We start from the raw sequence: 12,174 nt of genomic DNA, 5'->3' as shown, positions 1-12,174 counted from the left end.
TTACGTGGAGTAGTCTGGATTGGGCTCCGGTCAGTGTGGCCTTGTTTTGCTCCCCCCAGGAGGGTGGAGCCTCCTTCATAGAAGGCAGAAGAGAGCCACCATGAAGGATCATGGCATGCCGCCGTGACCGGTCAGAACCCGAGGTTGCACTGAGCGGTGGGGAGCACTCCAGATGGCTGGGGAGCCAGCTCCTCCCTGGAGGAGTTTGGGTGTAGATTGGGCTAGGCCGGGCTCCTGTGTTCAGGCCCGTGGTGGCCTGGAGCCCTGAACACCATGCAGCAGGGGCACATGGGAGCCCTGGCCTGGCTCACGGGCACACACAGACTCTGGGCTTTGTCCCCGAGCTGTACCAGCTGGAGGTCCAGACAGGGGCAGGAGGCTCCGGCTGTCTCCTTGGTCCCTCACTGGGTAAGGCAGGGGGCCTCTGACCTCTCCATCCCTCTTTCCTCAGGGCAAGTTCATTCGCATCAACTTTGATGTCAATGGCTACATCGTGGGTGCCAACATTGAGACTTGTATCCTTGTGGCTCGCCGGTGTGAGGGTCCTGGGTCTGGATGGGAGGAGGTGACCTCAGAGAGCAGCGGCTGTGCCCCTTTATGGGCCTCTTGTGACACCTGCCCTGTGGGGTCAGGAAGACTCCCGGATGAACTCCCTGAGAACTCGGCGTGGGCTCAGGACGTTCGTTCCCTGCAGGACAAAGTCGGACCTAGGACGGGCCAGACCCGTGGCTTGCACACGGTGGCCTTGGGTCCGCCCTGGCTCGTCCCTGCCTGCAGGAGTGTTGCCGCCCTGGCTCGTGAGAGCACTATCACTGCGTACTCCTCAGGGGCCCTTGAAGGAGACAAGGCTCCCAGACGCCCCCACCCCAGGGTGGAGCCGAGGTAGCTCGCCGTGCTTGGCCTTGCCATTTTGTGCAGATTCAGTTCCTCTTGAGGGGACTGAGAGGAAACCAGGGAGGTTCCTTAACGTCGGCCAAGATCTCTTGGAAAAGTCCCGCGCTATCCGTCAAGCCAAGGAAGAACGGACCTTCCACATCTTCTACTACCTCCTGTCTGGGGCCGGAGAGCACCTCAAGAGTGAGTGGGCCGCCCACGGCGCTGGGCTCCTGCCGGGGTTGGGATGCACTCGCCATGTAAGCCAGGAAAACTTTGGCCTTGGAGTTGGGGCGGGGAAATGAGTGACTTGTGTTTTGCACACCATCCTAAGGGCTGGGTCTTCTGTGTCCGACCACGCAGGGAAGCACAAGGGCTTGTCGCATGTGTAGATGCACCCCACGGGGCCCGGATGCCCTCCTGTGCCCCTCGGGTGTCGGCCTCACCACCAAGGCCGGTTGGCATGGCAGCTGCTCTGCGGTTCCCAGGGCTTCAGTGGGCTCAGGGGCTGTCGCCCAGACTTCCAAACCTCTGAGATCAGCCGGGGCCTCACTGAGCCGCCCTTGTCCTCCCCATCTCGCAGCTGACCTTCTGCTGGAGCCGTACAACAAATACCGCTTCCTGTCCAACGGGCATGTCACCATCCCCGGGCAGCAGGACAAGGACATGTTCCAGGAGACCATGGAGGCCATGAGGATCATGGGCATCCCGGAGGAGGAGCAGATGGGTACGGGCCGGCCCGGGGAGCGGGGAGGGGAGGCAGGGCCCCGCACCCTCAGGCAGTGGGGCAGAGTGCCTGTGTGTTCTGAGCAAGCCTGGAGTGCGTGGGAATCTGGTGCCTCAGATGCGAGTGCCCGGCTCACTTGTAAGTTGCCGGAGCCCCAGAGGGGAACACAGGATGAGTGTTGGACGGCCCGGGCCTGGGTGTGCTGCTGCAGCCCTGGCGTTTGCTGACGCTGGCCTGTCCATTCATGCTCAATCTCACCAGAGTGTGGGGCAGGCTTGGGATAGGCTCTGTGTGTTGGTGAAACCCAGAGTGAAGAGCAGCAGGGGCGGGCCCCTGGGGTCTCGGCTCCTTGGAGGAAGGGGAAGAGGGCCCTGCATCCCTGGCCTGGGACATTAGTCATAGAAGGATGGGGCGGTGAGGGAGTGTGCTGTGTCTACTCTGAGGCACAGTGCTTGTCACAGAAGAGCGGAGCCACAGACAAGATGTAAATGAATGGGCATGGCCGTGTTCCAATAAAACTTTATTTGTACAAGCAGACAGCAGGCCCCTTGGTCCAGATTCAGAAGTGTTGGGAGGGTCACCAGAGCACATGTCTGGGTACAGGGCTGTGGGGTGATGGCAGGGAGGGGTGAGTCCACCTCTTGTCATTCGGTCAGAGCTGGTGCCCCGTGGCTCCAGGGTCTTGTTCAGGGTCCCTGGTGAGTGACCCACTCGGGGTGGGGAGGGCTTACCCTCTTGCCTGCCTCTGAGCCGCCTCTGCTCGCACCCCAAGGCTTGCTGCGGGTCATCTCCGGGGTCCTTCAGCTCGGCAACATCGTCTTCAAGAAGGAGCGGAACACTGACCAGGCGTCCATGCCGGACAACACAGGTCGGGGCGGGGGTTTGCCGGGAGGAAGTTCCAGACCTGGGTCTCCTTCTGTCACTCCAGCTTCTGTGCAGTGCACAGTGCACACAAACACGACCCTGCTTTTGTCTCAGAATCAGCATCAGACTGAGTTAGAAAAACCTAGGATTGTGTGGGCCAAGACGGCCCCCAACAGTTCCTGAGACTCGTCTGGGTCGCTAAAACAGTGATTTCTGCTAGGGCGCCCCCGCAACACGGGCCTTGCCTGTGAGCGCCATGTGTCGTGACGGCACCTGACTCAGCCACTGCCGTTCCTAGTCCCTGCAGATGCATTTCAATTCCTCGGCCCACATGTGGCCTCTCAGAGTCTAAAAAATTAAACACGTGGGTGTAAGGATTGTAAAAGGTAGCTCTCTGGTCCTGGGGTGGGCCTGCCTCCCATCAGCCCTGTTGGGGGTGGAGACCCCGTACTCCCAAGCTGTGGCTGAGGGGCCGGAGAGCGCCTTCCTCCCTGCCCCCTGGGGCCCCGTGGCCTGCTCGGGTTCAGTTGTCCGGTGATGCTGGCTCAGTTACCACCGCACCCCTCTGCCTCGGCTCCCAGGAAGGGGGGGATTGTCCCTTGGGTCTAATTACAACTCTGTGCCCCTCCCCTTCTTACTCTCTGAAAAATTAGCCGCCCAAAAGGTGTCCCACCTCTTGGGGATCAATGTGACCGACTTCACCAGAGGAATCCTCACGCCGCGCATCAAGGTGGGCCGGGATTACGTCCAGAAGGCGCAGACGAAAGAGCAGGTGAGTCTCCTGCAGCCGGGGCGGCTGGGCGGCTGGGCCGCGGCTTGGGGCCCGCCCTGGGCCGTCAGCAGTGGGAGACCCTCTCGGCTCCGTTCCTCCCGTCCTGCTGTTCCTTCGTTTCTGGCTTTCTTATCGCGCCAAGGCCTGTCCTGGTAGGCACTTCCACGTGTATTCCTTACCCAGTCCTTGTCGCACCCCAGAGAGCAAGGTGGCACTAGTCCCTTTCCAGCTGGAGGAAGCTGGCCCCAGAGAAGCCGAGTGACGTGCTCCAGGCCTCAGGCCTAGGGGCCGCCATCCGTTCGTGCCCTGTGCCTCTGCCCGTCCCGCCAGCGTGCATTTAGACTGAGGGGTTGCAGAGGACGTCGGCGCATCCTCTGGTATCAGCGAGAACTTGATGTTTCCATAGCACGACGCCTGCTGGTGCCAGGGTGGCGGCATCCGTCATCCTCCAGGCCCGTGCCAGGCGGCTATCTGCCCACCACCTGCTGCCTTGCTGCGTGTGGTGAGAGATGAGCAAGGGTTTCCTCACTTGTGCCAGACCAGTGTGCCTGCCTCCTAGAGCAAGGTCCTCCCAGGCCTGGCCACTTCCCCTTCCCTGTGGGGGGCTTCTGGTTCCTGTCGGGAGGCTGCCAGCGGGGGATTTTTAAGGTGCCAGTGCCATCTCTCGAGTGCTTTGAGGAGCCTAGCGATCGGTCCCTGCTGCCTCCGTCACCCCGGGTGCTGACAGCTGCCGTGCCGGGGGCCATTACCCCGAGGACAGTCGGCCAAAGGCAGCGAGCGTGGTCGCTGCCCACTGCTCGTCTCCCTCCCGGTCGAGGCAGAGCCTTTGTTTTTTCCATCACGAAAGTACCGCGCACACTTAAGGGAATACAGGAAAGCTGAGCGAGGAGAAAGATCACCCTTGTTCTAGGCAGGGAGGAGGACTGTGGGCAGCCGGCTTCGGCGGGCTTCTCTGCTTCTTGCTTTTTTAATTCGGTGGGGCTCTGGCTTCATTACGGAACCGTTCAAACAGCAGCCCCCGGCCCGCCCCTCACGTTTTCACTTCTGATGTGGAGTCTTCCCTAATCTTAGCAACCTGAGCCGAGCCGCGTCCTTTTGGAGTGACTCTCAGAGCGCCTACCGCTTTTTCTGCAAATGCTGATATGTGTTCACGCTCTCCTCACAGGGCCTTTGCAAAGCTGCGCGTTTACTGTGCCCGTGTTGGTGGATAGTTAGGGTGTTCAGCTTTTCGTCATTATAAGTCACGCAACAGTGACCGTGGTTGTATGCGAGCCTTTTAGTTCTTGTTTCTCCCCCCTCCAGGGCTGTGTCTCTGGAGGGGTCCCAGAAGTGAAGTGGCTGGGGTGGAGCGGAGCGGGTGCTAAGAGTCCTCGTGGGTGACCCCTTGCTCCCCTCGCTGTCTCTCCCCTGCCCAGGCTGACTTTGCCATCGAGGCCCTGGCCAAGGCCACCTACGAGCGCATGTTCCGCTGGCTGGTGCTGCGCATCAACAAGGCTCTGGACAAGACCAAGCGGCAGGGCGCCTCCTTCATCGGCATCCTGGACATCGCCGGCTTCGAGATCTTTGATGTGAGCCTCGCCCGCCCTGCCCCCTGGCACCGCCTCCTTGGGTTGCGAGTCCTCTGTCCCCTGGTCCCCGCAGTCCGGGGCTGCCGTGTGCTGTGCCTTGAGATGTCAGTCGGGTGCACTCAAACCGGAGCCCCCTTTGCCAGCCAGGAAGGCTGCACCTCTGCGGTCATGGCCTCGGAGGCTCCCTGGGCGAGTGCTTCCTCCTGCAGATATTCACTAAGTGCTGGAACAGACAGTGTCCCTGTCCTGAAGACTTTGAGGTCTACTAGGAGGAAGTGGGAACTACAGTAGCCCAGAGTTGTTTACCGGGGTCCACAGTGGGTTTCAGGCAACCGTGAATTTGGAAGGGGGGAACATTCCATCACCTCTTAGTGAAGTCATCCCCCCCCCCCCCCCGCCCATGAGTGGGACAGAATGTCCAGAGCACGGCTGTGTGGCGCTGGTTGGTGCTTGTGACCGTGCCACTGCCCAGCTGTCGCAGAGATCTGGCTGTGTCGTCTGCACGCAGCCGTTCTTTGGAGCTTGGCAGTTCTTAAGCCGTGGCTGGCTGGTACTCGGCGCCGTGTGGCAGGATGTGGACAACCGTACTTCAGTGTAGCTCCTGCCCTCTTTTGCATTTTTTTTTTGGACAGGCAGAGTGGACAGTGAGAGAGAGAGAGACAGAGAGAAATGTCTTCCTTTTTGCCGTTGGTTCACCCTCCAATGGCTGCCATGGCTGGCGCGCTGCAGCCGGCTCACTGCGCTGATCCAATGGCAGGAGCCAGGTGCTTCTCCTGGTCTCCCATGGGGTGCAGGGCCCAAGCACTTGGGCCATCCTCCACTGCACTCCCTGGCCACAGCAGAGAGCTGGCCTGGAAGAGGGGCAACCGGGACAGAATCCGGCGCCCCGACCGGGACTAGAACCCGGTGTGCCGGCGCCGCTAGGTGGAGGATTAGCCTAGTGAGCCGCGGCACCGGCCTCTTTTGCATTTTAAGACGTCATTCTGAGAAGGGCTTTCCCAGATTGCTAGGAGAGGCCCATGGGCCCTCCTGAGAGAGGGCCGATAGAGGGAAGGCCCCCGAGCAGTCAGCCGCGGATGGCGGCAGTGGGAGGTGGCCCGGAGGGGTCCCTGGGTGCATCTGGCTGACGCTGTGTCCCTCCCGCAGCTGAACTCCTTCGAGCAGCTGTGCATCAACTACACCAACGAGAAGCTGCAGCAGCTGTTCAACCACACCATGTTCATCCTGGAGCAGGAGGAGTACCAGCGCGAGGGCATCGAGTGGAACTTCATCGACTTCGGGCTCGACCTGCAGCCCTGCATCGACCTCATCGAGAAGCCAGTAAGAGCCCGGCTTGCCTTGGCCGCCGCCCTGGCTTCTCGCTCCGCGCCTCCAGCTCTCGTTGCTCATGAAAGTGTCCAGCTCCCCTCCTGGAGGACTAAGCCCAGGGGCTTCGATCTGGTGCCGGAGAGGCCCGGGCAGCAGCTGTGGACAGGCCTCACCCAGCTGCTGGCCGAGGGGGTGTGGCTGGGCCTGGCCACCCAGTAGCATCCACCTGAGGGGGGGGGGCCCAAAAGGCATTTCTTTGCCTTAAAGGAACAGCTGTGCTTTTGTGTGGAAAGGCTGTGCAGCCCCTGGGTGCTGGGTGCTGTCTCTGGGTGCACCTGTAGAAGCTTGCACCCGCTCCGCACCCCAGCACTAACGTGGCCCTGGAGTTCTTCGCCCACAGCGTTAGCTGTGTTAGGAGAATCCTTTCTCCTTTAGCAGCCAGTTCAGAGGTAAAGCACCTGCCAGGGGGCGTTGGGGTCACCTGTTGGTTTTGTAGGTCTGAGGGTGAAGCGGAGCTGTCTGGGCTCCCTCTTGATGACAGTGGAGTGTACTCTTCTAGAATCGTGAGTTGCTGGAGTGTGGTCACAGCACAGTTACCTGGGGCCATTCACTAAGCAGAAGTCGAGGACAAAGTCCTTTTGAAAGCACTGCCGATGGGGAGGGGCACTGAAGGCGGCCACGGTCCCCACGTGAAGGGGCACTGAAGGCGGCCACGGTCCCCACGTGAAACCAGTTACTTCGGTGACAATGGTTTTTGTTTTGTTCTCAGTCAATTGGTCTTTCCAATTAACAAGAAGCCAGCTGGCCGCCAGTCTTGCCCGCTGTCTCACGGCAATGTCTGACTGCTGGCTTGTCCTGGGATTCACTGTGCAGTAGGCAGTGGGCTCCCAGGGGCTCTTGCCTCACACGGTGGTGCAGACCCAGAGGTGAGGCAGTGTCTCTGGGCAGCCGCTGGCTCCTCAGCGTCAGGATCGTGTGAGGGGCAGGCCCCAGCACACCCTGCACCCAGGTTCCCTGGTGCGCGGGCTGGTGGAGCTGCACGTCTCATCAAACCCCCCTGTTCAATGGCGCCGGAGAGCAGGGAGACGCTGGGCCAGTCTCAGCTCCATTCGAGGCTCTAGAGGGTTCTAGAAGGTTCTAGAACGCGGACACGGAGTACTGTCTGCAGTGCTGCTGCTTTTCCTCTGGGGAGCCAGGCAGGGTCGAGCCCCACATCCTGCTCACTTGTGCTGGCACCGTCTTCCTCCAGGCAGGCCCCCCCGGCATCCTGGCCCTGCTGGATGAGGAATGCTGGTTCCCCAAAGCCACCGACAAGAGCTTTGTGGAGAAGGTGATGCAGGAGCAGGGCACCCACCCCAAGTTCCAGAAGCCCAAGCAGCTGAAGGACAAAGCGGATTTCTGCATCATCCACTACGCTGGCAAGGTGAGGGGAGCCCGTGGGAAGGAGAGGCGGGGGAGTCCCGGGGCCGGGGGCCAGGCAGTGGCGGGGGAGTCCCGGGGCCGGGGCCCAGGCAGTGGCGGGGGAGTCCCGGGGCCGGGGCCCAGGCAGTGGCGGGGGACTCGGGGGTCGTGTGGACCGGTGACAGGCGTCTGCTTTCACACAGTCACCGTCAGGCTGGTTGCAGCGCGGTGCAGTGTGTTAGACCTGCCCTCAGCGTGTGGAGGTTGGGGGCGGAACTAGGGCTCTGCCCCTCACAAGCTGGGTCACTTTGGGCCGGTCACTTCGTCTCTGAGCCGTGGTTTCCTGCTCGTATTCAAGGAGCTTGCGAGGCCCAGGGTGTGGCACAAGTCCGTGCTGGGGAGCAGGACTGCTCGTCTCAGCACCCCTGGTTCTCTGTCCCCCCCGGGGACTGTCCTGTGTGCGTCCCGTGCGGGGTGGGCTGGGGACAGTACCCATGGCCTCTGCCCACCGGAGTCAGTGGAATCGTCTCCTGTCATGACCAAACTTGTCGTGTTGGGCGGGGCTGGGGAGCAGCCCCCACTGTGGGTGGCTGCACGACCTGGACGGGGCAGACCTCCTCTCCACGCCCGGCCGCCGTCATTTTCCTAACTCGCTTGTGAGGTCCGTGCTCAGACCAGACTCGGGCTTTTCTCAGCGAGATCTCTGCTCCTCACACCAGGTCCCCAGCAGTTAGCTGCAGCCCGAACCTGCAGTCCCACGGGCTGGCGTGTCCTGGTTAGTGGCCATCCTGTGCCACACACGGTCCTTGTGCAGTCCTTGGGCTCCACGCGTGCCCTGTGCCGCCCGGCCTGGGCTGTGCAGCTTGTCTGGTCGCTGAGGCTGCTGCCCCCTTAAGAACTCCCCAGCACAAGGCGGCTCAGAAGCTGTCTCCCAGCCGGCGGAGGAGCGCGTCCTGGGCCTCGTTTGCACCCTCGCCTGGGAGAAGGACACGGCTCATCAACACGGAGGCTGCGGGAGGGCTTTTATGCAATTACACACACTGCCGCCGAGTTGGGACCACCAGAAAGCCTTCCCAGGGGCCCTGCCTGAGGGAATCGGCTGTACTGTACCAGCCGAGCCAGGGCAGAATCCTTCAGGCCCGGGCTCTGGGCGTCTCACCGCAGGCGTGCGTGGGCCCCCAGGACAAAGAAACCAACCTCAGACACCTCGCTTCGGGCAGCCAGGCGTGGACCCTGGGTTTAGAGGAGAGGGGCTGGCATGCCTGCCGTTCTGTTTGTTGTGTTCGGGGACCTTTTCTGATGGAAATACCATCTTGTTTTGCTTGTGTAATTAAGACTGTATTTCAGAGAAAGGAAGGCTAGCATGCATGTTCATTAGAGGAACATACGTGCCAAAAAGACAGAAAGCAAAGATTGACACGTCAGCGTGTTGATGCGTGTCCTTCCAGGGTGTTTTTCTTTATGTTCATATTGCCTTTAAAAAAAGAAAAAAGCAAAACCAGTGTCCACGGAGCGGCCGCAGCGCGGTCTTAGCCCGCTCGCTGTGTGGTATTTGCCTCGTTTCAGGGCGCATGTGCCACAGCGGACGACCTCCTGATAGCTCATTGTCCGTGTCCTGTGCCACTGCCTCCCCGGGGCTGGAGATACGAGGGCAGGGGGTGCCCCGTTCCTGCCGGCTGGGCCTCGCGGGAGACGGGCGCTCGTGGCCACGGAGCAGCTTGTGACTCGGGCTCTGGGGCTCTCGCAGGTGGACTACAAAGCCGACGAGTGGCTGATGAAGAACATGGACCCCCTGAATGACAACATCGCCACCCTCCTGCACCAGTCCTCGGACAAGTTCGTGTCGGAGCTGTGGAAGGATGGTACGCCCTTTGCCCTCTGCCTCCCCGCCGCCGCATCCAGGCAGCTCCCTGCCTTGTCGGTGGGTGCAGGCCAGTGGTTTCTGCCCTCTCCGCCCTTGAGCGTGCCCCGTAGCTGTGCCCCCCTGGGGCAGGGCGCCTGTCGGGCTCTGCCAGCCGCAGACGGCCGTGGCTGTGCGCCCACGCCGGGTCACCCCAGCCTCGCGCAGGTTTCCTGCCCCTGTGCCGCACTGTTGCTGCCTTCTCCTCCCTGCCGGGCCCGGTGCTTTGGGGTTCTTCACCATTCCTGCGGGTTCCCCTTTCCTCTGCCTGGGTTTTGCTTTAACCTCTCTGTTGCAGAGATGCAGAGCGCTCAGAGAGCCTATTTCTATCAACGCTTTCCTATTCTCCACCTAGAACCAGGTGACCGGCTGCCCTCAGTGGTGTTGCTTGTGTGTGGTGTGGCCCAGGACTGTGCAAGACCTGCGTCTGCCGAGTCTCCCCCAGCCCGCGGCCCTTCCTGCCTGGCCAGGCCCCCGCCCCCCTCGCAGGCCTCCTATAGAAAACCTGGCAGGGTGCGGCAGTGAGGTGCTGCCGGCACTGCACGCTGTGTATCTTACGCGGAAAATCGTTGCCTTAGTGTCCACGTCCCCTGAGCTCCGCCTTTAGAGGGGCTGTCTTCCTGCTTGAACGGCTGCGCATGTCTCGGCATGGGAACCAGGGGCGCTGCATGCCGCCAGGTGTCTGTGCACCAGAAACTGTGAGAACCAGGGCGCTGCGTGCTGCCAGTGTCTGTGCACCAGAAACCGTGAGAACCAGGGCGCTGCGTGCCGCCAGGTGTCTGTGCACCGGAAAGCCGCGAGGACTTTTGTGCCTTCCTTCGACAGTCGCTTAGCAAGCAAGTGTCAGCTCCACCTGGGCCCAGCCCTCCTGGGGGCAGGCCACTCACATCCAAGGACCCATCCTAGTGGGGCCACCCTTAGCCTGCCTCTGCGCAAGCCTCCCACTCCCAGGACGCCTTTGGTAGCCAGTGAAGGAGGTCCTGTGGTGGCTGTGTAAGGTCCAAGGCGCTTCCATTTGCACAGGCTGGTTCGTGGGCGCTGTCTGCGCTCCTGGTTTGCTTCAGCAAGCGTTCCTTTTGCTGTCTTCTTGTAAGTCATAGGGAACTGCCACAGAGGAGCAGGAAATGGGCTTTCCCACAGGAGTCGAATTCTTTTTTTTTTTTTTTTTTTTTTTTTTAAGATTTATTTTATTTACTTGAAAGAGAGAGAGGACTTCCATCGTTGGTTCACTTCTCAAATGCCCACAACGGCCGGAGCTGAGCCCATCCAAAGCCAGGAGCTTCTTCCAGGCCCCCCACATGGGTGCAGGGGCCCAAGCACTTGGGCCGTCTTCTGCTGCTTTCCCAGATGCGTTAGCAGGATTGGAAGTGGAGCAGCCGGGACTTGACCCTGTGCCCCTGTGGGATGCCAGCGTTGCAGGCTGCAGCTTTAACCTGCTGTGTCACAGCGCTGGCCCCTCCCTCAGGATTCTTAATGTCTGCATTCAGCAACGGGAGACGTCAAATGGGACATTAGTTCGTGGTTAAAACTGATCTCCAGTAACTGGCCACATTGGGCTGCGTGTTGTCCGCGTTAGAGGAAGAGATCCGCTCTCTGCTGCTGAGCCTGAGCTTAAGGGATAAGGCCTTCTTCCCCTGAGATGGGTCCAGACGTGTGAGCCGGCAGACGCAGTGGGGTAGAGAAGCGAACCTCAGCTGCAGGAAGCCTCGTGGGCAGCAGCGGCCCTTCAGTGCTGTCAACCCCAGCCAGCGCCACGCTCCACCCTGGGTCGAGGGGTCTCTGCAGGCTGATTCCAGAGAGGGAGGGCGTCCAGAGTCCTGCGGACAGTGGCAGGGCAGCCTTCGAGCGTGCACCTGCTCACCCCTAGCCCGGGGCTGTTAGGTGCAGGTCACAGGGAAATCAAAGGACTGCTTTTTTTTTGCAACAAAGCGGCCATAAGACCGCAGGATTCTCTACTCCAAAACACGTGACCTGCTCATGGTATTTCTTGGGGAGTAGGGCCTTCCAGGGCAGGCAAGGTAGATGATTCTTAACCTTTATTTGAGAGGCAGAGAGAGCTCCCATCTTCTGGTTTGCTCCCCCAATGCCCACAGCAGCCGGGGCTGGGCCAGGGCAGGAGCCAGTTGGTGAGAACTGAGTCTCGGTCTCCCCCTGGATGATAGGAACCCAGCTGCCCAGCACCTGCTGCCTCCTGGAGTCTGCATTAGCAGCACCCTGGGATCGGGAGCTGGAGCCAGGCATTGACCACTAGGCCAGCGTAACAGGAGACTGAACCTGAGCTTAGCCTTGGGCGGATGCGCCCCCCCCCCCCCCCCCCGACAAGCACAGGCCTGGTGACCCTGGGGCTTTCCCTTTGCTTCCTGGTCGGCGGTCAGGTCCGCTCAGCCCTTGGAAACGCTCTCCGCGCTCCGTGCAGTCTCCAGCAGTAAGGTGGTGCTGTCCACTGTCTCTCCCCTACTGTCCTGCTGTCGGCCTTTCTGTCTGCTGCCCCTCCGCTCCCCAGCGGAACTGCTGGCCACTCACATGCTTCCGCGTGCTCTCTGCAGTGGACCGCATCATTGGCCTGGACCAGGTGGCCGGCATGTCAGAGACGGCGCTGCCCGGGGCCTTCAAGACGCGGAAGGGCATGTTCCGCACGGTGGGGCAGCTCTACAAGGAGCAGCTGGCCAAGCTGATGGCCACACTGAGGAACACCAATCCCAACTTCGTCCGCTGCATCATCCCCAACCACGAGAAGAAGGTGCGGCCGCTCAGTGGCGTG

General features: G+C 61.1%; 1 protein-coding gene across 1 annotated transcript in view; it reads left to right on the top strand.

The window, feature by feature from the left end:
- Nucleotides 1-12,174, top strand: part of MYH9 (myosin heavy chain 9) — an 86,597-nt gene that overhangs the window by 55,367 nt on the left and 19,056 nt on the right. Inside the window, exons 7-16 of the mRNA XM_051845941.2 lie at nt 452-515; nt 979-1,077; nt 1,457-1,600; nt 2,373-2,468; nt 3,118-3,236; nt 4,652-4,804; nt 5,951-6,124; nt 7,362-7,535; nt 9,261-9,375; nt 11,960-12,153. Coding sequence (XP_051701901.2) covers nt 452-515; nt 979-1,077; nt 1,457-1,600; nt 2,373-2,468; nt 3,118-3,236; nt 4,652-4,804; nt 5,951-6,124; nt 7,362-7,535; nt 9,261-9,375; nt 11,960-12,153 — 1,332 coding nt within the window. The remainder of the gene's footprint in view (nt 1-451; nt 516-978; nt 1,078-1,456; nt 1,601-2,372; nt 2,469-3,117; nt 3,237-4,651; nt 4,805-5,950; nt 6,125-7,361; nt 7,536-9,260; nt 9,376-11,959; nt 12,154-12,174) is intronic.

Source organism: Oryctolagus cuniculus, chromosome 11 (assembly GCF_964237555.1).
Source record: "Oryctolagus cuniculus chromosome 11, mOryCun1.1, whole genome shotgun sequence".
Classification (NCBI taxonomy): Eukaryota; Metazoa; Chordata; class Mammalia; order Lagomorpha; family Leporidae; genus Oryctolagus; species Oryctolagus cuniculus.
The sequence above is the reverse complement of the archived record's forward strand: the minus strand, read 5'-3'. Positions and strand labels throughout refer to the sequence as shown.